General features: G+C 40.2%; 1 protein-coding gene across 3 annotated transcripts in view; it reads left to right on the plus strand.

The window, feature by feature from the left end:
* Positions 1 to 26,616, plus strand: part of LOC107087681 (serine/threonine-protein kinase N1-like) — a 77,249-nt gene that overhangs the window by 11,116 nt on the left and 39,517 nt on the right. The window contains exon 1 of one of the 3 annotated variants that reach the window (XM_015379389.1): positions 17,396 to 17,549. The exons of 1 other annotated variant lie outside the window; for it this stretch is intronic. In XM_015379389.1, the coding sequence (XP_015234875.1) occupies positions 17,481 to 17,549 (69 nt within the window). In that variant the 5' untranslated portion in view covers positions 17,396 to 17,480. Of the gene's footprint in view, positions 1 to 17,395; positions 17,550 to 19,199; positions 19,536 to 26,616 lie in introns of those variants that run through there. One more of the 3 variants, XM_015379388.1, reaches the window with a different exon arrangement.

Raw genomic sequence — 26,616 nt, forward strand, 5'->3', positions numbered from 1 at the left:
ACTCTGTGTTGATCTATTAAATGAAATCCAAGTAAAAATCATTGAAGTTTCCTGCTGAAAAAGGTGTTTCAGTATTTTTGTATTTCACTGCAAACCACATATTTTGATGCTGATAATAATTTGGTCAAACTTTGCGATTTGCTGCTTTTTATATCATACAGAAAATGCTGAGAGCTTCCGGCAGCAGATGAACTTACCTGATAACGTCTTAAAAAGAGAGCTGATGTTTACTCTGACCCACTGAACTAGATCACACAAAGATCCTTTACACCTCCTGTATGTTTTTCCTTCAGTAAGCCTTTCAAATAATTACATAAATAAAACAGGAACAAATAAAACCCCTAAAGCATCTTTATTATGTATCTCTTTTAGTTAAATCTACTATAGACTGTGTCTTTTTGCTTGTAATCAGCAGCATCAGTAAAGTCTAAAAATGATCTGCATTACAGAATGGACCTCTTATCCGCTTCAACCCAGCTGCCAGAATCAGTTTTAATCTTCCATGTCCATTACCGTCGTGTCCGCGACGCCGTTCCATTACATATCTGGGCACTTTCAGCTCCCCGTCTCCAGCACTAACCACCTCCTGTGACTTGCCAGAGTTATGCCGTTGTATTAAGTGCAGTTGTAAAGCATGTCGCTGTCTCATCAGAGACCGCAGAAAGAACGGGGTCGACATTTTGATAACCACAGTTTGATCTTCCACCGGACATCCTGAGTGATTTACACAACATCTGAGTTTGGATTCATCCCAAGGAGTTAGGGATGTAGTAATGGATCAGGCCCAGAGGAAGCTTATTCTCACTTCCAGCACTGAGATTTCAGGGTTGAGAGATGGCGATTTATGGGACATTCATGGAGGAACATTACTCTGAAACTCATTTAACCACTTTGCTGGGAAGTTCCTCCATGTTGCCGGGAACAATGTGTGTGCCACTTACTAAAAATAGACGAGTAAGAAAGTCATAAAGCTGACACTGGCTCAGTGTCAGAGGCCACCGTTAAAACCCCTTAATGCCGGATTCTTGTCTTATTTAATATCTTATTAATGATTTGTAATTTAAAATACAAAAAAAAAAACATTGGTGTATTTGCTTCAAACAAATTCAATTTAAGAAAAAGAAAAAAGTCTAATCTCTTTTTTATTCTTTTTATAAAGACCCGAGGGCAGGGAAGGACAAATGGGACATCTTAAAAATTACTTTCATAGAGATTTTAGACAAATAAAACAGTTCTTCTACTTGTAGAAAACAAACGTTTGTTGTTGACACAAATTTAAAAGTATCCATCTATTATCTGACTTATCACACCTAAGGAGAATTTAGGCAAGTCAATTAACCTAACAGTCATGTTTTTGGACTGTGGGAGGAAGCTGGAGTACCCGGAGAGAACCCACGCATGCTCAGGGAGAACATACAAACTCCATGCAGAAAGATCCCGGGTCAGGAATCGAACCCAGAACCTTCTTGCTTCAAGGCAGCATTGCTACCTACTGTTCCACTGAACAGCCCGAAATTGAAAAGTAGTGTAGCTTAATATGGCTAACTGACCGAGCTACAAGAGGCTAACCTGTTAGCTACTGAGCACAGCTGGTAACAGTGCTACCCAGCTCTCCCCTTTATAGCCTGGTCTTGAGACAGAAACAGATTTTATTTTTCAGTTTTGTTATCAATCAGGTAAAACTTCATTGGTCATTAGCCACGCTAACACTACAGATGCTCCCGACTCAGCAAACGGACGCTGTGTGATATTATTATCGTTGTCTGGTCATCAACGACATGTGGCAACGTTCAGTCAATCATGTAGCTTAAAGTTACTGACATGCGTATGAGCCAAGCAGATCTGGTACCTACAGATCTAAACATAAAGAAATTTGTGGAAATACTTGTTAAAGGAAATACATAAAGCGCCCCCTTAAGTCACAGTATGGAGAACATGAGCCCAGTGCTAGCTTAGCATTAACTAAGATCCTGCTAAACATTAGCCTAGCGTTAGCTTGGCTGTGACCACCCAATCCGTACCCTCAGCTTATTTGCGCAACCAGATAAATCCAGGTTTCCATAAATAATATAATGATGGTACTAAAATTACTTACTTCTATTCTTAACTCACCAATACACACCTTACACTTTTTACATTTTGTCTGTTTAACTCCTTGTCTGATGTGATCATCAGACATTCTCAGAGTAGTTCAGCAAAATATGATTAAATCATGTTTATCTGCATTTTTATCTTTCTTTAAGTTATGCGCTATATACCATCATGTTAACATGAAAGAAAAACAAAAAACTCAAAAAGACTAGTTTTATGTTTGAATCCAAACATAAGTCCATTATCAGTTAGTACTTATCATCACTTGCTCCTTATTACAAATTTTTACCGTCTCTCAGTTGATCTAATAAGACTATAAAAATGTGGCATATATTTTTAAACTGCCTTGGGGGTGCTTTGCATGTGGCCCTGGTTTTTATCACAGTTTGGGTTGTGCCTCTTCAGCTAGAGCAAATCAAAGATGGAGACTCATTGCAGCAGGGCCTCAAAGTTGATGCAACATAAAACAGGGGATTTTGCATCCAGGAATTTCACTGATCAAGTTACCTAAACTATGTGAGGAATAATTTCAGGCATAATAAAAAGCATCAGACCCGTAATTAGAAAATACACATAAAACAATTAAAGTGCTGTGGGGCTTCATGGAGGTGCAGTGTGTAGCAATGTTTCTTTGCAGCAAGAAGGTTCTGGGTTTGATTCCCAGCTGGGGTCTTTCTGCATGGAGTGTGCATGTTCTACCCAGGCATGTGTGGGTTCTCTCCAGGTACTCCGGCTTCCACCCTCAGTCCAAAAACATGACTGTTAGGTTATTTGGCTTCTCTATTTGTCCTTAGGCCTGACTGTGTGTGTGTGAATGGTTGTGAGTCTCTGTGTTGCCCTGCGACAGACTGGTGACCTGTCCAGTTTGTACCCCACATCTTGCTCATAGATTGTCAGAGATAGACTGTGGCCTTACCACGATCCTGACAAGGACTCTTTGCTTTTATTTTGTGAAGATCAAAACTTTGACTGGCTCAAACTGGAGATAAAAGGATGATATTCTGAACATAACCCAAACTGTTACTATTATCAGTTTACATTTAGTTTTTTATTTTCTTAGTAAATGCTAGGCTAAAGAGCTATTTTACTTTAGTTTTCTTTGATCTGACTGAATTTTATAATTTTGTCCAACATCTGTGAAAGTATAAATTGATCAATACTACACTCAGTATAAAAATTAGAAATTTCTTTTACATACTTTATTAAAGGCATATAGAAGATGTATAACCCTCCTGGCCAGTAGGTGGCACTCTCAAACTCGCCTGCTCTCCTTCTGTACTTTTTGCCAGCCAATTATCTGGTGGGCTAATGTTAATGCTAACCAAACCAAGCTGTCATTATCTGATCTGTACTCAATTCTACCTTATTAAATAGACCTAAATAAGGTTTTCACTATAATGTGTTAAAGGTAAATAATTTATTTCCTGAGAAAATAAATGCCTTAAAATCCTTTCTGTTTTATCAGTGGTCTGTGCCCGATCTGTACCAGAAATGGGATCCTATGCTACTTCTGGGAGCTCACTCATTCGGCTTTGGATTTAAACATAAATCCAGTCTTTTTGGGTTTTATCTTTTCCTTTCATGTGAACCTTATGGTATATAGTGCATAACCTAAGGAAATAAACAACCAATTTAAAAAAGATAGACCTGCTTTAATCATATTTTGCCAGACTACTCTGAGCATGCCTGATGATGATTTTAAAGAAGCAGTTTAACTGAGAAAATGTAAAAAGCATCAAATTGTCTCAGAAAAGTCATGAAAAAACTTTTTTAAAGATGTGTATTAGCATTCTTTAGTGATAAGTACTTGAAGTACCATAATTACATTATTTATGGCGACCTGTCCAGGGTGTACCCTGCCTCTCACCTATTGACAGCTGGAGGTAGGCACCAGCACCCCTCATGACCCCAGCTGGGATAAGTGTGACAAAAAATGGATGGATGGATGGCGACCTGGATGAATATCTGCTTTCACGTGAGCTGATGGTACGGATCGTGCTTCCTGTACGGATTGAGTAGTGACACAAGCATTGACTTACTAGTTTAAGAATATAAGCCAATCTCTGACTACTTTTGCTTTCTTAAAAAAAGATTTTGAATCAAAATGTACTTATAAATGAACTATTTAGGCATTTTGATGTTATTTTTGTGTAAACATTTTTACTTCTGTATATAAAACACACACTGGAAGTGACCTAATGAAGGCAAGTTTACTAAGCTTAATGCTAATTCAGACAGGAAAGAGACTTCAAATGTGTACAGCTACACATATGATGGACCANTTTAATCATATTTTGCCAGACTACTCTGAGCATGCCTGATGATGATTTCAAAGAAGCAGTTTAACTGAGAAAATGTAAAAAGCATCAAATTGTCTCAGAAAAGTCATGAAAAAACTTTTTTAAAGATGTGTATTAGCATTCTTTAGTGATAAGTACTTGAAGTACCATAATTACATTATTTATGGCGACCTGTCCAGGGTGTACCCCGCCTCTCACCTATTGACAGCTGGAGGTAGGCACCAGCACCCCTCATGACCCCAGCTGGGATAAGTGTGACAAAAAATGGATGGATGGATGGCGACCTGGATGAATATCTGCTTTCACGTGCACAAATGAGCTGATGGTACGGATCGTGCTTCCTGTACGGATCGAGTAGTGACACAAGCATTGACTTACTAGTTTAAGAATATAAGCTAATCTCTGACTACTTTTGCTTTCTTAAAAAAAAGGTTTTGAATCAAAATGTACTTATAAATGAACTATTTAGGCGTTTTGATGTTATTTTTGTGTAAAAATTTTTACTTCTGTATATAAAACACACACTGGAAGTGACCTAATGAAGGCAAGTTTACTAAGCTTAATGCTAATTCAGACAGGAAAGAGACTTCAAATGTGTACAGCTACACATATGATGGACCAAAACCATATAATTAGGATGTTGCTCACCCAGGAGAGCAGAGAGAGACTGCACTGGAAAATTTTTCTTAAGATAAGTGCATTTGTTTTGGATTGAGGAGATAAAAGAGACATTTTGCCAATGGAACAAGACAATTTACACTTAAAATAAGAAAACACAATTGCATTGTCTTATTCCAAGTGCACATTATCTAATTATCTTATTTTAAGGGTAAAAATACTCATTCCATTGGCAAACTATCTCATTTACCTACTCAAATTAAGGATAAATACACTTAATTTAAGACATTTTTACTTATTTCAAGATCGGTTTTCCAGTGTGGGGAAAATTAACTGCCAAAGGGGAAAAATTGAGTGAGAAATACCAACTGCTGCTTTTACTGCCCTGCCAGAGAGAATAAATGCCATTTTCTTCCCTTTATTCAAAGTTCCTCCAGCCTTCATATTGATTCCAATCAGCCACCCAGCAGGTGCTTGCAGGGTCTCCTGTTTGCTGAGCCGATTTTCATCAGGACTGGAACACCACTGGTATCCCAGTCTCTCTGAAGAAAGTTTCATTCATTTCAGCATCATTCAGCAGAGTTTATGGAGCTCCCACAAACACAATGTTTGATCACGTTTATGATCAATAAACGCAATATCAAACCTAGCAAACTCGATTATACGTTCACTCTATGAGATAACTACCTTCTCCCTACATAGAGCTGAAGCAGCCCTGTTAATCTGTAAAAAAAAGAAATGTCTAAGAAATGTCACTTTGATTGGTGAATTTACTTTGTAATGGTGGCCAAAGCACTTTAAAACATCAATAAACTTTTCAAATATGACAAATTAAGACTTAGTTTGTGTTTTGTCAAAAATGTAACCTGCAAATAGTTTTTTTTAACATTGCCACCAAAGCTTAAAGGTTAAACAATCCTCAAACTTTTTCGATTTTTTTTTTCATTTTTATTCAATAAGTCATTTCTCAGCTCCATCATGGAGGTTTTGGCATCTGGCCTTTTGGACCTGTAAAAATGTATAATAATTATTTATATACTGTATCAGGGCTTGATGTTAACCATTGCCCTATCGCCCGGGGCAAGTAGTTTTTATTGTTGGGAATTTCACTGCATTTGCCCGCCGGGCAAGTGCAATGATTGCAAAAAAAAATTATTTATCACTCAAAATAACTTTAAAATCACCGACATTCGATGAAAACGACCCACAAGCGTTGCTGGCGCCATTTTTGTTGTTTTGTACACATTCTCGCGTGATTTTCCGCCAGATGGCGTGATTTTTGTCCCCCTAGCAGTAATTTTGATGTAGCTACCAAAACGACAAATGGCTGCATTTATTTTGTCAGGGAAAACTAATCCTGAGTCAGTTAAAAGTCAGGGAATTCTGAAATTATGTAAGACTATGGAAACCCTGTATAAAATAACTATGTATAATGATTCTCTAGAAAAGTCACATTATATTAATAGTATTATCTTGTATAAACATACCGTGACTCTAAAATAAAAGTTATTAATTTGTGACATTGACTTCTGTCTTCTGATTTATCTTAAGTTTTTAACCTTAAGATACCTCCAAGCACACAACAGTTTAAAGCAAAGTTTAGTTTGAAAAGAATTAGATTAGATTAGATTAGATGCGCTTTATTGATCTCACAGCGGAGAAATTCGCGTGTCACATATTGGCATAATAATAAAAGAAGGTGCAAACAAGGAGGAAAAAGGTGCATTAAGAATAAACAATATATATACAGTATATCAGTATAAGTAGGATTAAGGTTTAAATGTGCAGGAAGGATTGAAAAGCATGTTAACACGGTAATGTAGGCTTGAGTTCATTATCTGACGCATGCATATACACACCAGGAACCTAGAAACTTAAAAAATACTGAATTACAAAAAACATTTAAAAAACAAACATGTTTCATTGATATATATACAAAAATGAATATTAGGAACTATATTTATTAAACATTAAACTGGGCAAGTAAAAATTGTTTTTGGGCAAATGAAATGTGAAAGTCACTTGCCCTTTGGGCAAGTGGTAAAAATCCTTAACGTCAACCCCTGTGTATGGTTTTCTTAAGTTGGAGGAGGAGTGGCGGCCTAGTAGTTAGGGCATAGAGCTTAGAATCCTGAGGTTCTGAGTTCAAGCCCCACTCCCACAGACTGCCACTCTGGGTCCCTGAGCAAACACCCTTAACCCCACACTGCTCCCCGGGCACCGCACAGTGGCAGCCCACTGCTCCCAAAGAGATGGGTTAAATACAGATAATTTATTTCATTGCTCTGTACTTGTGACTGTGTAATGACAAAGCTGGAAAAAAAAGTTAAAATGTGACTTTTATTTTGTGTCACTTTGACGTTCTGTAGATGCACTATTATGTTTTTTAAATAATAATTTTGATTAAAAAAGTATCTAGTTCATAGTATGTAGCTATGACTTTTAATATTTTTTTCCTTTAGTCTTATTTTGTTTTTAATCCAAGCCAGCAGCTCCCATTGAAACAGTCATGAAGTACTGCTTGAACATTTTGCATTTAAGTCCAATCAAATATATCATTTGGAGTTAATCTGTCACTTGTTTCTTTCTCTAAAAGCTATTTCCGTCTTCACATGCCTGACAGAAGCAGATGAAGTTTGTATACGACAGAGCTTTTCTCATTGAGGCTTTATGCTGTCTTACTCCTCCGACTCCACAACAAAGCGCCCGTTTGTTGCAGGAGATCACAATGGACAAAGCTGGGAACACAAACATGCGGCTGCTTACTGAGGCCGCCTGAGAAGATGGAGTCCATCACAAAAGAGACCATTCATGTCCAGCTGTGGAGCAGGACGCTGGGCGCCACGTGTTCGCACTGAAGCGGCAGACAGATGTTCGCTCTGAGTCTCAAAAACCTCTTTCTAAACCAAACCTTTGACACCCTTCTGACTGGGATCGTGTGACGTCTTTCTTTGGGGCAGAGCGGCACGTTGTAAAACAGCAGAAGGAGATTTGGCGTCAGAATTTATCTGGAATATGAGGGATTTAGGAGATTAACAGGCAGCAGGCACACATACCAAGGTAGATTGTGTAAACTGTTAACTCATTCACTGAGAGGATGGTTTTATCACAATAATGGATGAAAAAGATGTCCTTTTTTCCATCTTTTTCCAGTCTTAGAGTGAGGTTACTGAGAAAGTACTCAACATTGATGCACTTAACACTGCATTAGCCAATTTTTCTCACTTCAGGGTCTATTAGTCCGTAATGTTCATTTACATTTTCTATTGAGATTCAAGGATATAGTAATAGGGTTCATAGGGTTTTTCACATCTCTTCTATTGCAACCTCATAATTTAGTCTAATATGTTTGGATTAGATGCCATAGACAAAAAAAGTAAATGGCAGCCCACATTCAATATAAAATCCATTGAACCCAGCTGCCTTAGAAATGAACCAAAATGATCAAATGTGTGTAAAGCTGGACAACACGGCCAAAACTTAGATTGACTGATTGACTTTATTGATCTCACAGTAGAGAAATTTACTCGTTACAACAGCTTAAATAGTCAAAGGAGAAGAAAATGCCAAAAGAAGAAAAAAGTGCATGGGATATATACAGTGCATCCACATAGGACATTTTTTTTTATAGTAGGATCATTATACAGGGTTATTGCACAAGGTGTTTACATCTATATATATATAGTTATTGCACTGGGTGTCAGATTTAGAGAAAGGTTATTGCACAGGGTATCAAAGAGTAATTGCACACCATACATTGCACAAGTTGTTGCCGTTGTAGTGTCGCATTGGGGAGTCCGGTTGCAGCAGGGATAAATGAAATGCTCCTTTTTAAAAGTATTTCACTAAAGGAGCTGCTTAGCTCCTCTACAGTTTGGTGCAGAGGGTGGAAGGTGTTGTCCATGATGGATGTAAGCTTGGACAGCATCCTCTTCTCAGCCACTTCCTCCACTGTGTCCAGAGAGCAGCCTAGGACAGAACTGGCATTTCTCACCGGTATGTCAGTCTCTTTCTGTCCCGCTCTGCGCTCCCAGGGGCCCAGCAAACGACAGCGTAGAGGAGGGCTAATGCCACCGCAGAGTCAGAGATGGTTTTGCTCACTCCAAAGGACCTCAGCCTCCTCAGGAGGTGGAGGCAGCTCTGTCCATTCTTATACAGGGTGTCAGTGTTTTTGAGTCCAGTCCAGTTTGTTACCCAGGTATTTGAAACTCTCCACAGTTTCTATGTCCTGCCCCTAGATGTTCATGGGGGAGTGAGGTAGGGGTCTTCTTCTGAAGTCGATCACCATCTCTTTGGTCTTACTGGTGTTAAGACGCAGGTGGTTCTTCTCACACCAGTCCACAAAGTTCATATTGACCGATCAGTACTCCAGCTCGTGTTTCCCTTTAGAAACACAGCCTAAAATGGCAGAGTGAACAGAGAAGTCCTGGAGATGGAAGCTGTCAGTGTTGTAGGTGAAGTCCAAGGTGTAAAATGTGAAGAGGAAGGGAGACAGAACGGTGCCCTGGGGGGCCCCGGTACTGCAGACTGCCAACTCTTGACTAACAGCCATGCATCCGCATGTACTGAGGGCGTTCAGTGAGGGAGTTGATTGTCCAGGCATCAAGATGTCTGTCCACTCCAGCGTCCTCCAGCTTCCCCCTCAGCAGCTCTGGTCTGATGGTGTTGAAAGCGCTGGAAAAGTCAAAGAACATGACTCTCACTGCGCTCCCGTTGGTCTCCAGGTGGGTCCAGAGTGGGGCTTACAGTGCGCAGGTGGGCTATGATGGCCAGGTCTTCATGTTAGGGTGACTGGTGAGCCAGTTCCTTGGCATGCAGCATTTTGGGAACCGGTACCACTCAGGAGGTCTTACAGAGAGCGGGGACCACCCCCAGGCTGAGGCTCAGGTTGTAGATACATTTAGTACTCCAGACGGTAAAATCTAATTATAGTATTAGTAGTAAAAAAGGTGACACTAAACTTGCCAAGAAGGCCCACAAAAAAGGGATTTATAAACTTATGACAGTTATTTTAACATTTTTATAAAACTCCTCTAAGATATCATTTTGAAATAAAAACAGAAAACTAAAAATCCAGAACATCAGTAATTATAGTGTCGTGGAGGAGTGAAGATGACGACAAAAAGCAGGCAGGTTTAAACAGTCCTTTACTCCAACTAAGAGCAACTGTACAGAAAACCCATATATATACCGGTACTCATCCGAACAAACATTACTACAACCTCTCCACTGAGTGACAGTGGAGCCCCCTAGTGGTCCGCCACAGTGTCATAATTCTGCCTTTCTGGACTTTTTGGTTCAGTTGAATTATTTTTGTTTTGGCTGTCAGTTACACTTAAATTTATGTAGTTCAGTGTCATTAGTTTAATTACCATTTGATGTCATCCAACTTATTTTCTAGTTATATCTTAGCACTATTTTGCCTTTCTTGTGTACTCTCTGTTGTCCCCTTGTGTCAGTCTCCTTCCGCTAGCTCCCTTCTAGATCCTTCTGTCCACACCTGCTCCCAATCAGCTGATTACTCCCTTCATTGTGCTGTTTGACATTTATACTCCTCTGCAGTTACTGTATTCTGGGTTCTCTTCATTCCTTTAGTTATTTCTCCCTAGTTTGTGGTTCCTGAGGACGGAAATTTTGCAAGAGATCATCTCAGCTAACCTTGACTTATAGACTGTAATATTTGTTGAAATATAAATAAAAAGTGTTTAAAAGTCATATAATAATTGATATTGAATTAAATTGAATCGCTATTGTCCCAGCTGTACCTGGGTGTAATATTATTTGTAGAGAACATTAACAAAGTGCAGACAAGTAAAGGAATAAAACTGAGGAAGTTAAAAACTGCTTTAAATTAGCCCCAAAACTTTTTCTTTTTATCTACCAAGCGATCAACTTAAAACTATTACTATTAACTGAGGGCGATATTTTTTGCCCTTTTCGGGCCGACTTTCTGGTCGTGCGAGATTTTTTCGACTGGGCATTGTGTAGATAACAGGGGGTAGTGAGGGGCCATCAGCCTCTCACGACCACCTCCTGATCAGGAATTGTGAGGTTGGGAGAAAATCAAACATGTTTGAAGTTCAGTCGGCCGTTGTAAGGTGGTGGTGCGCAAAACGCTCAGTACGCAAACAAGGATTCTTCTTCTTCTTCCTCTCAGATGAAAACATAGAAGCATGGAGGGGGTGTGAGTGAAATGGAGTTCTTTCTGTATAATTGACAGACCGTAGTAGCTACGTTTGCTCAGCCATGTCTTTGTACAAATACATCGCCTTTTCTTTTTAGGTTTTTTTTTCACTAATTGCCAAGGCAGCGCGTTTCACTCTAGTGAGCTTCATATTTCTCTTCTACTCGTTTGGCTTCCGGATAAACGAGTCCCGAGTAGCGCCATCTCACTGCGGAGCTGACTCCAACATGGTTTTTACACGTATAGTGAGCAGGTAGATCGCATCAGAGCGTCGTGCCAAACAGTGTGAGAACATACATCATGAGCTGTGAACTCACACTGTCCGACGAAAGATTGCATCAGAGCATCGTGCCGGACAGTGTGAGAAACCCTAAACCATGCGGTTTCATCATACAGTGTGAGATGTGGCTGCGTGCAACGATGGAAAAAATCATGCAGTGTATGCCCGGCTTAAAGAGACAAACCAAAGTGAGAGGCTTTAATCAGAGAACCCATGAAGCCCAGTGTTAGCCGTGGAAGAGCAAGAAAAATCCACAGCTAAGATGAGGGAGTCCACAGATTCCCTTTTGGTTGAGTACTGTACAAACGTAGCTTTAGTGGAGCTGTTGAATGAAAGGCATACAAAGTGTCCTATTCGCAGTTTAGTATTAGTTATATAGAGGGAAATTCAGCCTGTACACAAAGTTCTACAAATGGATACCAGACATCAGTCTGAACACAGTATCTCCACCATGAGTCATGGTAATGGCACTGTCATGCTGGGTGGATGTTTTCCTTCAACAAAAAAGAAGGAAGGTGGTCAGAGTTTGAATCCTGGCCAATTTTGGAAATAAATAGGACTGTTAGAGGCAGAGAATAGCTGGAGACAGAGGCGGAGGTTCACCTTCAGGCAAGACAATGACCAGAAATACATTCAGAGCTACAGTGGAAATACATTCAACGGCTTGGGCGATGTACCCCCAACAGTAGTTGCTGCAGTAGTTGCAATAAAATGGACTGTGTGAGCAGGACTGAAGGTTCAACAAGAAAACAATTGAGGTGTTTCCCCTGAGTCCAAACTGCTGCTTTTGCAGAGATTTAAAGAAAATCTGTAAATGTATTTTACCCCAGTATTTTATAGAGTAAACATGAGATGGTTTGCTGTTCAGCAGTGGAGCTAACCCACCTACAGTACAGAAGCTCATCCTTCCAAAGTGTAGTTTGAGCTGCTCTGTTGACATAATGAACGGCAGCATTTCTTCCTGTTGGTGCTCCCCACCCGAAGCTCAGGCTGCCTCTAAATGCTGTTTTATTCATTACCTGCCTCTTTCTCTGCATTAGGCTGCTGTGTTTGTGGGAGTCACATGAAGAAGCGTGTTAGAGATCAACATTCAAACTCTTCCTCCCCTTAATGTATTATTTATGCTTGCTCTGTAGTAGCTGTCACTTTTCTTCATGAGACGCCTGTCTATCTGTGTTTGGGTGCAGAGATTATCTGACCCCTCCCACCACTTGCCATCATCAACCTCCAAACAAATCCCCTCACCCCTCTTAACCTAAATCTGTGAAGAAGGTTGCGTCCAGACATCCACATTTGAGGATAAATTAAAGTCCCATTTTATTTGCTAAGTAACAACAGCCAGTAAGAACAAGGGAAATGCCCTCTGCAGACCTTTAAAACATAATTCCCTTTAAGTTTTAATATCCTCCTGGTAATAAAGCAGTTTTATGACATGTCTACAAAACTCTAATTCCACTCACACATCTCTATGCAGCAACCGGCTCAGTATGCATTTATCATATTGTTTGTACATCTCGCAAGATTATATCTTTTTTCATCAAATAAAACTGATAATAATATTAATTTTTTACACAAAAGTAAAGGTTTTAACACATTTCTTGTATTGTTTTGAATTAAGGCCTACAGATGTAGTAAACCTGAAGTTAGGTATTTAAAAAATGTAAAAAATGATGGTTTAAAAAGTAACGACAGGCCTCCAGAAGCCCCACCTACTCTTATAAAGGAGGCAGAGGCTCCTTATTTATAAATTGCTACATCAGTACAGTACAGCATAGTCAATCTGGCTTTGGTCTTTGTGATGTATAATGAAGCCCAGGTTGCTTTGACAGCGTCCTTCAGGGTCATCTGTATTGCACAGGTGTCTGTTCTTCCTCTGGACAAAGGCCTTCAATCCTTAATGGCAGGGGTCTCCACCCCCAAACCTCGACAGCTACTGTCCTGAAGCTTTTTAGATACATCCCTGCTTTGACACGGTTGGCTCATATGATTGAATTATCTCTTCAGGATCTTATTAAGTTTGGTATTTCTCTGATTCAAGTGTGTTTAAGGAGAGATGAGTCTAAAGGCTGCAGGGAAGTTGCCTCCTGGTTGCTGTTTAGTTAAGAATAGGAAAACCATGGCCTCAGAACAAACTCATTATGATGCTGTCTGGGCAGGTGCAAAATCCTTCTGGAAAAATTAAATGAGCATCTCCATTAAGTTTGTCAGCAGAAGGAGGCATGGAGTAAAATGGTCTAAAATTCCTGCTAGATCACTGTGTTGTCTGTTGACCAGAGAAAACCCAGAGGAACTGTACGAGCACCCAGATCATCATTGACTTTGCAAACACGTAGACTTTAAGAAACGTACATTCTGTGCCTCTTCACTCACTACTCCAGACTATGAGACATTGATTTCCAAATTGGATGCAAACTTGACCTTCAATTGAAAAAAATAAATAAAATATGACTTTGGACCATTAAGCAACAATCTCTTTGGTTTTCTCTATAGACTTGGTAAGGTGCTGCAGACATTGTCTATTAGAGGAATTGGACATGTGTATATTAGAATATAAGCCATGATGTGACTCACCTCATGTTTGCAGAGGACATCACTGTTTGGGCTGTTAATGGTCCAGAGGGTAACAATCATCCACTGTTTTCCACCTAGAGATTTGGTCATGGGGTAGTAACAGGTCCAGAAGGGAAACATAGTCGTTTATTCCACAGCACTCTTTGGATTATTATGGGAAGTGCCAAGGTTCCCAGACAAGAAAAAGAATTTAGTCCTTCCAGGATGTTATGGATCTATTATGGATCCCATTGAGATGAAATCTCAATGGGATCAACCCAGCAGGCTTCCTGATCAGATGCCCAAACCACCTCAACTGACCCTTCTGATAGCGACAGAGAATCTTTTACAGTATTGTCTGCTCTACAAGGCCTTATAACTTTTATCAGGATCAACAAGAGAAATAGCCCGACAACAAAGTTTGCCAAGCTATATCATTTTAAGTCTTAATATGTTTATTAGAGAAAATTAAAATGTGTGGTGATCTACCACATTACTGAGTTTATAGCTCCCTGACAGAAACGTTAAGTAGATGCCACTTTCTACCAAACTATGATAGGATATTATCATTCTCTATGAAATCCAGATGATTCCTAAGCCAGAGTTGGAAAAACAAATGGAGGTTTCTCTGTCAGATTCTGGGATTGATCCTCAATGGTCAAATTACCAGGAAAACAACTAAGAATAAGGCCATTGACTTGGTATCATAGGTTAGAGAGTTAGTCCAGAAAGAGAGGCTGCGAAACTTTAGCAAAATCTGTTGCAATATATAGGAGAAGACTTGGTCAAAGACAGTGAAGTACAAGTCTGATCCCTTGATTTCTTGAGCCTAGTCAAATAAAGGCCAAAATCTAGAATGATTAATTGGTGGCAAAGTCTGTGTCTACCTTTAGTTACCAGCCAGAGACTGAAGAGATTAGATTGATGGGTATGTTTTAGAGACAGATCGGGCATACTGCAATATATTCTTTTTTCAATTTAACAAATGTTACAGTAGAAAGTTTAATTCTAACACCTATTTAACCTTTGTCCTAATTCCCCTTCACATCGAGATGAGATATTTGAGGAGGTGCGGACATCTCTACCTGGTGCCCATTGGACACCTCAGGTAGGTGTCCCATGAACATCCCACCAGCAGGAGACCAGGTCACACTGGAGGGAGTAATGTATTTATCTCGTCTGACCCTGAAACATCCTCAGGCTCCCACTAGAAGAGCTCAGGGAGGTGTCTGCAGAGAGGGAATTCTGGCAGTCTTTGCTGAGACTGTTGCCCCCATAACCTGGTCGCGGATACGCTGAGACAACTAGTGCCTTTATTTGATTGTTGGTGTTTTCTGTATATTTAAAGGGTACTAACTTTTCTTAAAAGGGAACTGGATGAAGTGGTGGGCAATATATAGGAAATCCAAAAGCTAGAACATAGACCAGTCAATTGCCTGAGTATGAAACCACAAAGTTACCCCATATTTTGGCATTTAAAGGTTTTTGTAAAGCGGACACAACTGCTTTTTAGGGAACAAGAAAGACACATTCCTCTCTCCACTGTACTTACCTCATTTTATAGGTTTTAAACCTTTTTTTTTTCCCCACTAAGGGAATCTAAACTTAATTAATAATGGTTGCTCATTAAAAATGCATGATCGTGGAAAGATATAATATAATTGAACTTTATTGTATTAAACTATCACAAATACAATGCAATGAAATTCACTCCTTGCATTTAACCCATCCCCTTGGGGATCAGTGGGCTGCCATTGTGCGGCTCCCGGGGAGCTGTGTAGGGTTAAGGGTCTTGCTCAGGAACCCAGAGTTGCAGTCTGTGGAAGGGGGGGCTTGACCTCTGGGACCCAAGTGCAATGCCCTAACCACTAGGCCACCCCCAAGAAGACATGTATTTAAAGCCACTTGTAGTCACTCTTACCTGTCTGTTTTAAAGAATACTGTGCATAGCTTCTACAAAAGTCCTGATGATTTTCACAAATTATGGAAATCATCAAGACCGCCTACATAAAACTTAGACAGAAAATTACATTTTCTTCCATCCTTCAATTTTTTATCTTTGGTGCCTCCTTGCCTCTTAGGGCAAGTTTGAGGTTTGAGACAAGACATTGCCTTCAAGGAATCTGTCTTATGGTTAATGACTGAATTTGGGTTGAGGAACTACCTAGGTAACCTGACAACAGCCAGATGCATGTCTCGCTCCGCCTAGCTCCACTCACATACATCTGGGAACCCGCCATAGGAATTGCCTTTACTTGAAGGCTGGGCCTTATCAAAACTCCTTGCATATGATTGGATAAGCCACTTGTCTGTCATCTTTATTGACGTGCTATTTCAACCACTCACACCGAAGCTAACCCGTGACGCTGTGAGAGGAGGAGCCATTTGGTAGATCAAGCTCTTGCCAAATCCGGTCGGGAGGAGGGCGAAAACATCGTTTCCACCAACAAAAGCCTTCAAAGCCGTTCTCTGATGTTCTTTTAATGAAACAATATCAGATAGATTGGACAACACAGAAGAAATAGCAGCATCAATGCTAACGCTTGCTTCCTCAATGCGAGCCGCCATTGTTGTTGGAATCTCACGGTCGCTTCTCCACTCCAGGACACACCCGCCCTGCGTTCTGATTGGACAGACCATAAATTCGGTTGGGGAAATCACTTTCAATGAGCGGGTTCCCAGATGTATGTGAGTGGAGCTAGGCGGAGCGAGACATGCATCTGGCTGTTGTCAGGTTACTACCTAGGGCCCAGAGTAGGGAAATTCTTTTGGGTCTGTCTATCAAGTTTCTATTTCCCCCATGATCAACATGCTCCTTGGGGAGCAGTGGCCTGCCATCAGAGAGCCAGAATAGCAGTCTCTGGGAATGGGTTTTGAACTCACAACCTCAGGATTCCAAGCCCTATGCCCTAACCACTAAGCTGCCACTCCCCTCCCACTCCTAAGAGGTCTTGCATTTGAATCTCAACCTACTTCAGGGTTCAAAGATATAAGGTCTTCTCTGTTTGTTCCCTGTGGGTCATGGCTGTCTAAGCGGCAGACAAAAAATGAAACCAAACAAAATTTACCATCATATTTTGACTTTAAGGGCCATAGTCTTCAATGTTTTTATACTTTAAATTTGTTAGATCTGAACATTTAAGCATGCCTAATTAAAGGAGAAGTATTTTATCTGATATGAAAACTGTCAGATATTTGCGTGGTTTGATTAGCTAATAAACAGGTAACATCTGTTAGACTGTAACTTTAAGAGCAGAGACTCTAAACTGATGTGATCTTAGTTCCTGGTACTGTGGTCAGCACACTTTTTAGCTTCTACCTCCATTTCCCTTTGTGACTACGGGCATCACGACAGCTCTAGGACAGTTAGAGAGGTTGAACTATCTAGTGTGAGTGTTGTGGTGGTGATAAGGGGAGCTGAGATGTTTGTGTAAGGAGTGAGGGGCAGTATGGATGCATGGGGGCTGCTATCTCTGCAGCCACCAGTCCAAGGTACACAGCAGGCTGCAGGAGTCCCAGCTGCACGGTAAGGATGTTAATTTAATACCTGCTGATATATCTGCGGCAAGGAGTGTTGATCTGAGAGATCCAGTAGATAAAATGCCCGAGGCACTGTCTGTGTTTTGAGTATGTTGGCTCCACTTCATATGATTTCACTTCCTTTTCCCCTTATAGCAGAACAGCAACGAACTTGATGTGTTTTTTTTCCTCTTTGTCTCACTGTGTGAGTTTGCGTTATTTAATGTACAATATTCAGCGTGGGATTGAAGGGGCTGCGACCCTGCACTGCTGATTCAGATGAACCCTTGATCTGCTCGTCTCTGGCTGACAGGAAGTGGACAGAAATCAGAGAGAAAAGGCGGCCTGCAGGCCTTTAATCAGTCATTCCCTCTGTCTGCCAGTCCATGGCCATGCCCATCAGCCTTTAAGAGGTTTAGATGCCTTTGAACAGGACAGGTTTTAAAATGCTCAATAGCTGGGATGGCTGTCCACCAACCAGACTCTGACTATGTTAGTTGTTTACAGAGAATAGTATGGGTTTTTTAAAATTTTTATCTGAATTGCTTTTGACACTCCCAGTCAGAAGGTGGCGCCATATAAACAGCACATTAAGAAAAAGAAAGGTCAGATCGTGAGCAAAAAGACGAAAATATTTGATCGTTTTAAAAAAAAGTAAGATTACTTTGATTTGAACTGTTTTTTATACCAGTTATTTATATCCCAGTAGGAGGCTTTTGTAAAAAATATTGATAGTTTTGTCAGATGAAATATAAGAGTTGAATATACCACTTATTGTACATGAGTAGATTGACGTATATCGCTACTCAGCTTGAAAATATCAAGATATTATTATTAGTCCATTTAGCGCAGCCCTACTCTTTTCATCGGCGCTACACGACAACAACGAAAGCATAAGTTGGTCAATTTTCTTTAAATGATTGTTTTTGAGCAGGGAAGTAAGACAATTTGCTAATAGATTAAGAAATATTTGCAATAAAATGAAAAAAAAAAACACTTATTTTTTCTATTTCACGTATATAATATCCAAGTATCTTATTTTAAGGGGGAACATACCCATTCTTTTTGCTAATTATCTTATTTTTCTGCTCAAATAAGGGTAAATACACATAGTTTAAGAGGATTTCACCTTCTTTCAGATCAGTTTTTGAATTGTAAAAGCATAAGGACAAAGATTTTGTCTGCAAAGTCAGGGGCCCATGTTCGTAGGCCCAGGCAGGTATGTAAAAAATGCAGCAGACGGAATAAAAGTTGTTTTGAATAAAGAAAGAAGATCATCTTTCACATTTTTGGGTTCAATTTTAATAAAACAATTGCATTTTTGCCCAAGGTTTAAACAAGGCCATAAATGGTAGAAATATTTCAATGTTGTTATTTTCATCTTGTGCCTTTTAAAGTTAAAACCTGCCAGGGTTTTGTGTCTGTTTGACTCTAAAGTACACAGGTGCTGACTTGATGTAAATAATCTTTACTTCTCTGTCTCTCAAATCCAACGTCAACATGGCCTCTGATGGTCAGTGCAATACAGCCACGTTCTGTCACAACAGGCTGTCTCTCAGCTTCAGAGACCCGGTAGCAGGAAGCAGAGTGACTGTGATCTCTCTCACTTACAAAACCCAGGCGGGTGAGTGTGCACAGAGTGCACGACTCCTCGCTTTCATTCTGGCAAAGAGCAGAACAGGAAGCAGTGAAGTGGGGCGCTGTCTCTGCCGTTCTTTCTTCCTCTTCTCCATCTCAGTCCCTCACTCCAGATTTAGCCTTGCTTTTTTTTTTTTATTCATGGCGGGAAGGACATCCTGGCGTCTGAAGAAGCAGGTGTAGCACTCTAGGTTTGCCTGATTGGCGTTGCTGTCAGCGCTTACTGTGTGAGTGCGTGCACATCGAGGCCTGTGGTAGGCCAACGATGGCCAGCGAGGCCTTATTAGAGGACCTCGCACAGGATCAGCTGACTGACTTCTTGGTACCCGGCGAGCAGAATGAAGCAGAGTCTTCGGTAGGCCACTGTAGCCAGAGCGGGGGACTCACTGCAGCCACCTGCTCTGTGCCTTCTTTCCATCCGTAGCTATGGCCGTCTTTTCTGTCAGCTTCCTCGTTCACTTCCTGTCAAAACATCTGCTCTCCCATTGCAAATCGATTGTGATGTTTCATGCCTTTGATGGGTGAGCCGTCTCCTGGCTCGCTCCAGAACTTTTTTGTTGGAAAACACCAGGGATTAAGTTGTATTGTGCAGGGCAGAGTTGCGTCAGAGCAACAAATACTCTCCCTTCCTGTTGTTAGTGTTCTAATGGTGGCTTTGCTTAGTCTGCTGCCATGAACCGCCTGCCTGCTCACGCTGAGCTGTTTCATGCCTACCTCACGACTTTAATGTGCCAAAATTACACATTATGAAATTAGAGATATCTGTGCTAGATCTCAGGTTTTTGCCAAAATCTGACCGTTTCAATACCAACTGTTTCCCATTTTAGTTTCTCTCTGAGAACCATAAGAAAACTGCATTTACAGTTATAGATAAAAGTATTACTACCTGAATATTTCTTTAACCTGGATATTTACTTTTTAATAATGAATTTTAAAGAACAGTATTATGATCAGTAGCACAAACTGTGACAAAAAACTTTTATTCCTGCTTAAAACTGTTCCTCTTACACACACAGGCGAAAGATTACATGTGACACTACTATGCTGTTTAGTTTGTTGCTCCTGACTGTTGGAGTAAGAGTGAACACCATGATGGGATCAGAGCAGCTTTCTGGGGTCTTTGGTAGACTCTGGCAGCTTAAGAGTCGGGTAAGGGATTTAAAGTGGTCTCAAAACAATTTGAAATCCCCTTTTTGACTTTGTGGACGATTGTCTAACTTATATAAAGTTGATTGATCTTATCTATTGACAAGACATTTAATTACAAGGAGATTTCTCTTATATTTAGAGGATCTTCTCATAACATAAAGGGCCAAATATATTGTTGACATTATGCCATGTAGAATAAAAAAAAAACATTTTAACAATGACAAAATGCTGGTTAAGGTTCTCAGTCATCCAGGTCATAGTCATTCCAAAAAAAAATTAAAAACAATCCACTGGACCTAGTTTCCCAAGTTTGAAGACGTTTCGCTTCACATCCAGGAAGTTTTTTTTAATTCAAAATGTCAGGAATAGCGTTAAGTTCGAGGTTTTATACAGTAGCCCCGCCCCCTGTACAGGAGAGTGGTGGACAATTCAGCCAGGCCAACAATCCCCTTTAACGACCAAACTTTCAGACACTTAGAAGGGTATGGGGTATTGATATCTAAGAAAAGAAGCCAAACGACCAACATTCCAAAATAGATGGACCCCTTTGTCTGTTTAATTTGTATGTTTTCAAAACAAAAACAAGGCTTTGTTGGGCTACTGTATAAAACCTGGAACTCAACGCTAGCCCTGACATTTTCAATTGAAAAAGCTTCCTGGATGGGAAGCGAAACATCTTCAAACTTGGAAACTAAGTCCGGTGGATTGTTTTTAACTCTTTTTGGAATAGTGACAGAATGAACAAGAAAAATTACATGAGATGAAAAATTACATGAAAAAAACGATGAATGCATAAAAAGACTAAAATCTGTGAAACATTCATAGTTTCTAATTAACATAGAGATAAAACTATAATTAACAGACAGAATATGTCGCTCTGACATGATGTCTGGGTATTTCTCACTTTATTTTAAATGAAGTGCATGCTAGCTGCGATATAGCTCTCTGTTTTTACTGTACCCAGCAGTGCTGGGAGAGATCAGTCAGTGCTTTTAAACAGGCGGTTCCTCTCTGTGGAATATTAAAAAGTGGCTCTTTGAAGTGCATTAACTCTCAAAAGCCTGTAACGCTGCTCCGTCATGCAGCACAGGGTAAATGGGCACTAATAAGGTGATAAATTATGGATTTCATCCTGTGTTTGTATTGACAAACAGAAATCCATAAAGTCAATCCGGCATTCTCGTTGCCATTAAACAGTGTAAATAATCCCAAACTGTACTCCGGATCCTTTTCTCTGGCATTACTTAAAAACAGCAGCGCCCTCTAGTGAGCGGCAGTAGCAATTCAACACTTAAAGGAATTCCTTGTAAGCGAATGTTAGTTATTAATTATATGGAACAAATTTAAATCTAATAAACCAACCCTCATTAATTACTCGTTAGTTGATTCATCGTTTATATCTCCAGTCAGAGCATCTGCCAACATATTTAGGCCCGGTTGTCCAGGAAAGCTTCCTCTAAAGGGACACTAAGATGCTAAAAGAAGTCTTCAAAAGCCCTAAAAAGGTCGTCACAGGAGAGACTGCCGGCTCCTGCTTCTGTTGATATTTATATTCATGTGCAACCAGAAATGTTAATGTTATGCACAAGTGCATCTTGAGGTGTTTGAGGTGAAAAGCTTTGCTCTCTGGAAAAAAAGATGAGAGCCAAGTTCAGGTTTTCCATGGAAGTTCTGGGCGGCAGCTGGGCGGACTTCCAGAGTAATTTTCTATTTTTAAGATTTTCTTTTTTTTTTTTTTTTTTGCACTAGTGGCCTTTACATGAAAGTAGGCTGAGAGGAAATGTGGTTTAAAGGGAAGTAGATAACCAGCAAAGGTCAACAGGCTGGGACTCAAATCTATGACAGACATATTGAGGGCTAAGTTCTCTGCACAATTCTTCACACCCTTTACCCCTGCACCATTGCTGTGACCCTGTAGTAATGGATTTAAAGCTGCTGGTTTGAAAATCAAACTAGAGGGAAAGCAGAACATGGATGTGTTTGGTTTAAAATAAATTAAGCATTCCAGGAAAAGAACCTCATACCATCTGTTAAGCACGGAGGTGGAGGAGTCATGGTTTAGCTGAAAGAAAGTAAATGTTTTCAGAAAACTAACATAAAATGGTTACTTTTACTGAAAAATAAACCCACATTGTTTATTAAATTCTGTTGACTTACAGTAGCTATAGATTAAAGGGCTGGCTGTACTCCCTGCAGCAGTGTGTGGCAGTGAGCTTGTTGCAGACATTTTTGATTAAAGGCTGATTTATGCTTCTGACGCATGGTCTCTGCAATCATCAAATCTGTCTCTGTGCGCGACCACGCCTCCCGCGAACCGTCGCGCACCTCAAAAAATTCCTTACTATTACACGTCGGACGGTCGCAAACCCGCGCAGACCTCAAGTGGAAGTGCGCAGACAAAAATCAGCTGTGATTGGTCCTTGGTATGCCTTGCCGACGGTCTGTCTGGTCGTCCTCGATTCTGTGCCGGGGCGCGCCCTTTTTAAAAACCGAGGAGTAATAACCACAATGAAAGGTTGATCGAGGAGGTTCGGAAGTACAACCACTTGTACAATGCCTCAGACATGTTGTTTTGGAAAATAAACACTCCCGGAGGCGACGTAGCAGAGGTTCTCGTGACCATCCACCAAAGTTCTCGCAAGTTCTGGAATAGGCTCCCCCTTGTGCTTTGGCGGGAAACTGCTGTGCGTCCCTAGAAATTCCAGACCGACGATGCAGAAGCATACCAGCAAAACTGGTTCACGACCAGAACCAAGCAACATTTGATGTGTGCGGTTGCAGAAGTATAATCCGCCCTTTATGACCAATAGTGAAGCGTGGTCTGTTATTCCACGCCACAATGCAAGAGAGACAATTACAAACTAGCTGTGGATATAGATGCGGCCGAGGCGGTGAGGAAGTGGGGACAAGTTTGTGCGACAATGGACGGACATGAGGGCGAAAAAGAGCGTGGATCCAGGTGGAAAAAGGGTCCCAGCGTTCTCACGCACCTCGCTCTTCTAGCTGGTCCATCTTCACGGATTGTTTTTCACAATGGTGGTCAAACAAACAAAACAAGCCAGTAAGGTACTAAACAGGAAATACTCATAGTGCAGAGCGGATGTAGATTTGACCAACCAGAGGCCTCCTGTCTGCTGTACTGTCTGCGGTCACCTAAAATTTTGGAGAGGTTCACCAAAGTATCTGCGGAAAGGTGCGGGGGCACATTTGCGTTTACTGCGACACACACAGACGACCTGGTTTCTGCGTATAAACAAGCTTTAAGGGAGCACACTCTATTTAAAATGAGAATCAGCTAATTCTATGCTCTTGACTGTGATGTACAGGTTTTTTTTTTTTCGATATATTTAGAAAAAGTAGCAGTCAGGCTACAACTAGTTATGTAAATTTAGTTACAGCTTTAAGCTACTTCATTGGTGAATTTTTGGTTTGAAGATCGTCTGGCGGTTAAATATTAAAATCAGCTATAGAGGAAAGTTAACTGGCCTTTTATAATCTTATTAAAGGGATTATTATGAAGTTTATTGATATAAACTTCAAAAATGATGTTAAACCTTTAAGCTGGTAACCTGTGTGTGTATGTAAACAGGTGTGGGCATCATTATGGCGCTCTAACCTTCATAGAAAGCAGAAGTGACCACAAAGAGACAGAAAACAACGTGCTGTATCATTAAGGTATATTTATAAGGACAATGTTTGCGTGGAAAACAGGAATCTGACAAAAAGGCACAGGAAATACAGGAAGACTGTAGCTGTCATTAAAAGGTTGTCCTAACTTTATTGTAAACAAGAAACTTAATTCCTCTTTTTCTAAAGACCTAAACAATGTTTATTGTATTTTTTTTTAACCAGAACTTACATTTATTTTTCAATGTATGAAACAAATAAGATAAGAACAAAAAGAATGTTTCCTTTTCAAAAAAATGTAAATGTTAAAAGCAAAGTCACAGTTTGAACACTGATTGTAAAACATCCATCCATCTAAAGGCTTGTCCTTTAATAATTTTATTAAAACACAAAGACAGTATAATTAGAAGTGACGTTTTAAACTGTCTGTAGCATCATATTTTATTACCGAGTGCAGAAAGTGCAGCTTGTGAATCTTTATCTTTACTCTGACATTTACAAAAGGCTGACAGTGTTTAAAAAATCCTGACAGAGGTCAGAAGTCTTGCTCTTTAATTTGCAAAAAAAAAATGGTGACAGAAATTTGTTTCCTTCCTAAAATATGAAACTTCATGCCAAACATGTGATTTATACTAAAATGGCTCCATCTAAGTCATCCTGTTCATTTTGAGACGCTCTGATAGTGATCCGATATGATGCATTTATTATCAGAGAGAGATTTTTGCATGCGGTCTGCAGCTCGGATTAGCTGAGCTAAAAAAAACCTGTACAATTCCAGTCACTGGTTCTTAACATAACTATTTAAATTTTATTTTTCTCCAACTATAATAGAAAACAACACATTTCTGCAGCAATACCCTCCCCTGATAATCTCTCTCTGCTGCCAGTTTGTGAAACATACTTAGTTGCGTGTGTTTGAGTCGTGCATTAAAGCTGCAGTTGAAAATCCTGTAAGCACTTTGTGGTTGATGCTAACCGCCATGGCCTGCGCCTGACGGTTGAAGTGAATTGTGCAAGCAGATGGATTACAGATTTAATGAGCAGAGAGCCATGGCCACGGCCTGCGTGTAGCTGGATGGTCACAGAGAGCCAAAGAGTTGTAATCAGATCCCACGAGGTGGACGGCTGGCTGCACAGCCAAAAGCACTGTGCACCCTGCCATTATTCTGTAGCAGAGGGGAGGGGGGCGGCTAATATGCAGAGGTGGACGGATGCTGAACTACCTGGGTTGTTAAAGGTCTCTGAAATTTAATGACAAGAACATTCAGTTTTTATTTTTGATTTTTATAAGATTTATTTTTTTTTTCACTATATGTTTATCATTAAAAATGCCAATGTACCACTGCATGTAAATAAATGACTTAAATAGAGCTTCATAAGGCCGCGTTGTCTCAACTTCTCTGCCATGAAGGTCAAAATCATCAAATTGGAGTTCGATTTCACTTAATAAAAAATAATGTTGCGCTGTTGCCGGTTTTTTTTGGCCCCGATACCGATACCTGGCTGTGCAGTATTGGCGCATACCGATACCATCTGTGAAAAGTTGATGTGTGTGTATATATGAAGAACTGCATACTACTTGGATGTAAAATAATTGCCATCATGGCTTTGTCAAGCTGCTGCCTGCCTTTGTGAAGCAGGAAAAAAGACTAAAACAAAGTGAATCCAGTAGGACTTTTTGTTGCCTACCTGGAATGGGGGACAATAGTTGAATAAACTTTTGGTTCTTTAAATGGTATCGGTGTTCCATTTGTTGGTACACGCTGATATCGATACCATTTTAGTGCTGGATCGAGGCCCCGCCCCATACTGGTATCCGTATCGGTGCAACACCAATAAAAACAGTGAAAATTGGTTTATATTGATTTTTTAAATGTGTTGAACTTTTATAAAAGTCATAGCTACAACATTTTTACCAAAACAATAATTTCAGAAGAAAAAAAAAGTATTGATTTTACTGAAACAAATGCATTACAAATGTTTTTATACATTTTGACTAGGGGTGTTAATCCCATCCATCATGGCGATTCGATTCAGTATTGATTTCCTGAGTGACCCAACGTTTTCGATACTCAAGAATACATCACGATGCGATTCGATTAGAATCCATTAATTGGTTAATTTTTTTTTTCTACCTTATAGGCTAGACAATGTTTCAAATTTGAAATAAGTCAATGAAAGCTGTAATATCGTTATGCATTTTTTTTGAGAAACAACAGCAAATAACAGAAGTAGAAAAGTTTTACTCCACCTATTCCTATGAAAACCTCATTTACTGAAAAATAATAATACAATAATTGTATTAATAATACAATAATAGTGCAATGAGTCCAATTCAATACCTCGGCTCCAGACATCCCTGCCCCTCCACAGACGCTCCGCTGCTCCTCTCCTAAATTGTAGCTGACCGCAGACAGGAGGCCAGCTTGTTTTGTTTTTATGACCGTAATTGCAGAAAACAACTCGTGAAGTTTGACCCGCTAGAAGAGCGAGGTGCGCGAGAACGCTGGGAGCCTTTTTCCACCTGGATCTCCGCTCTTTTTGGCCCTCATGTCCCTCCGCCATCGGACTAAACTCGCCCCACTTCCTCACCGCCTCGGCCGTATCTAGACCCATAGCGTGTAGCGCCACCGCAGCACGGGAGGGAGAATTACGTCCAG

This window comes from Cyprinodon variegatus, unplaced genomic scaffold (genome assembly GCF_000732505.1).
Source record: "Cyprinodon variegatus isolate N-32 unplaced genomic scaffold, C_variegatus-1.0 Scaffold190, whole genome shotgun sequence".
In the NCBI taxonomy this organism is placed as follows: Eukaryota; Metazoa; Chordata; class Actinopteri; order Cyprinodontiformes; family Cyprinodontidae; genus Cyprinodon; species Cyprinodon variegatus.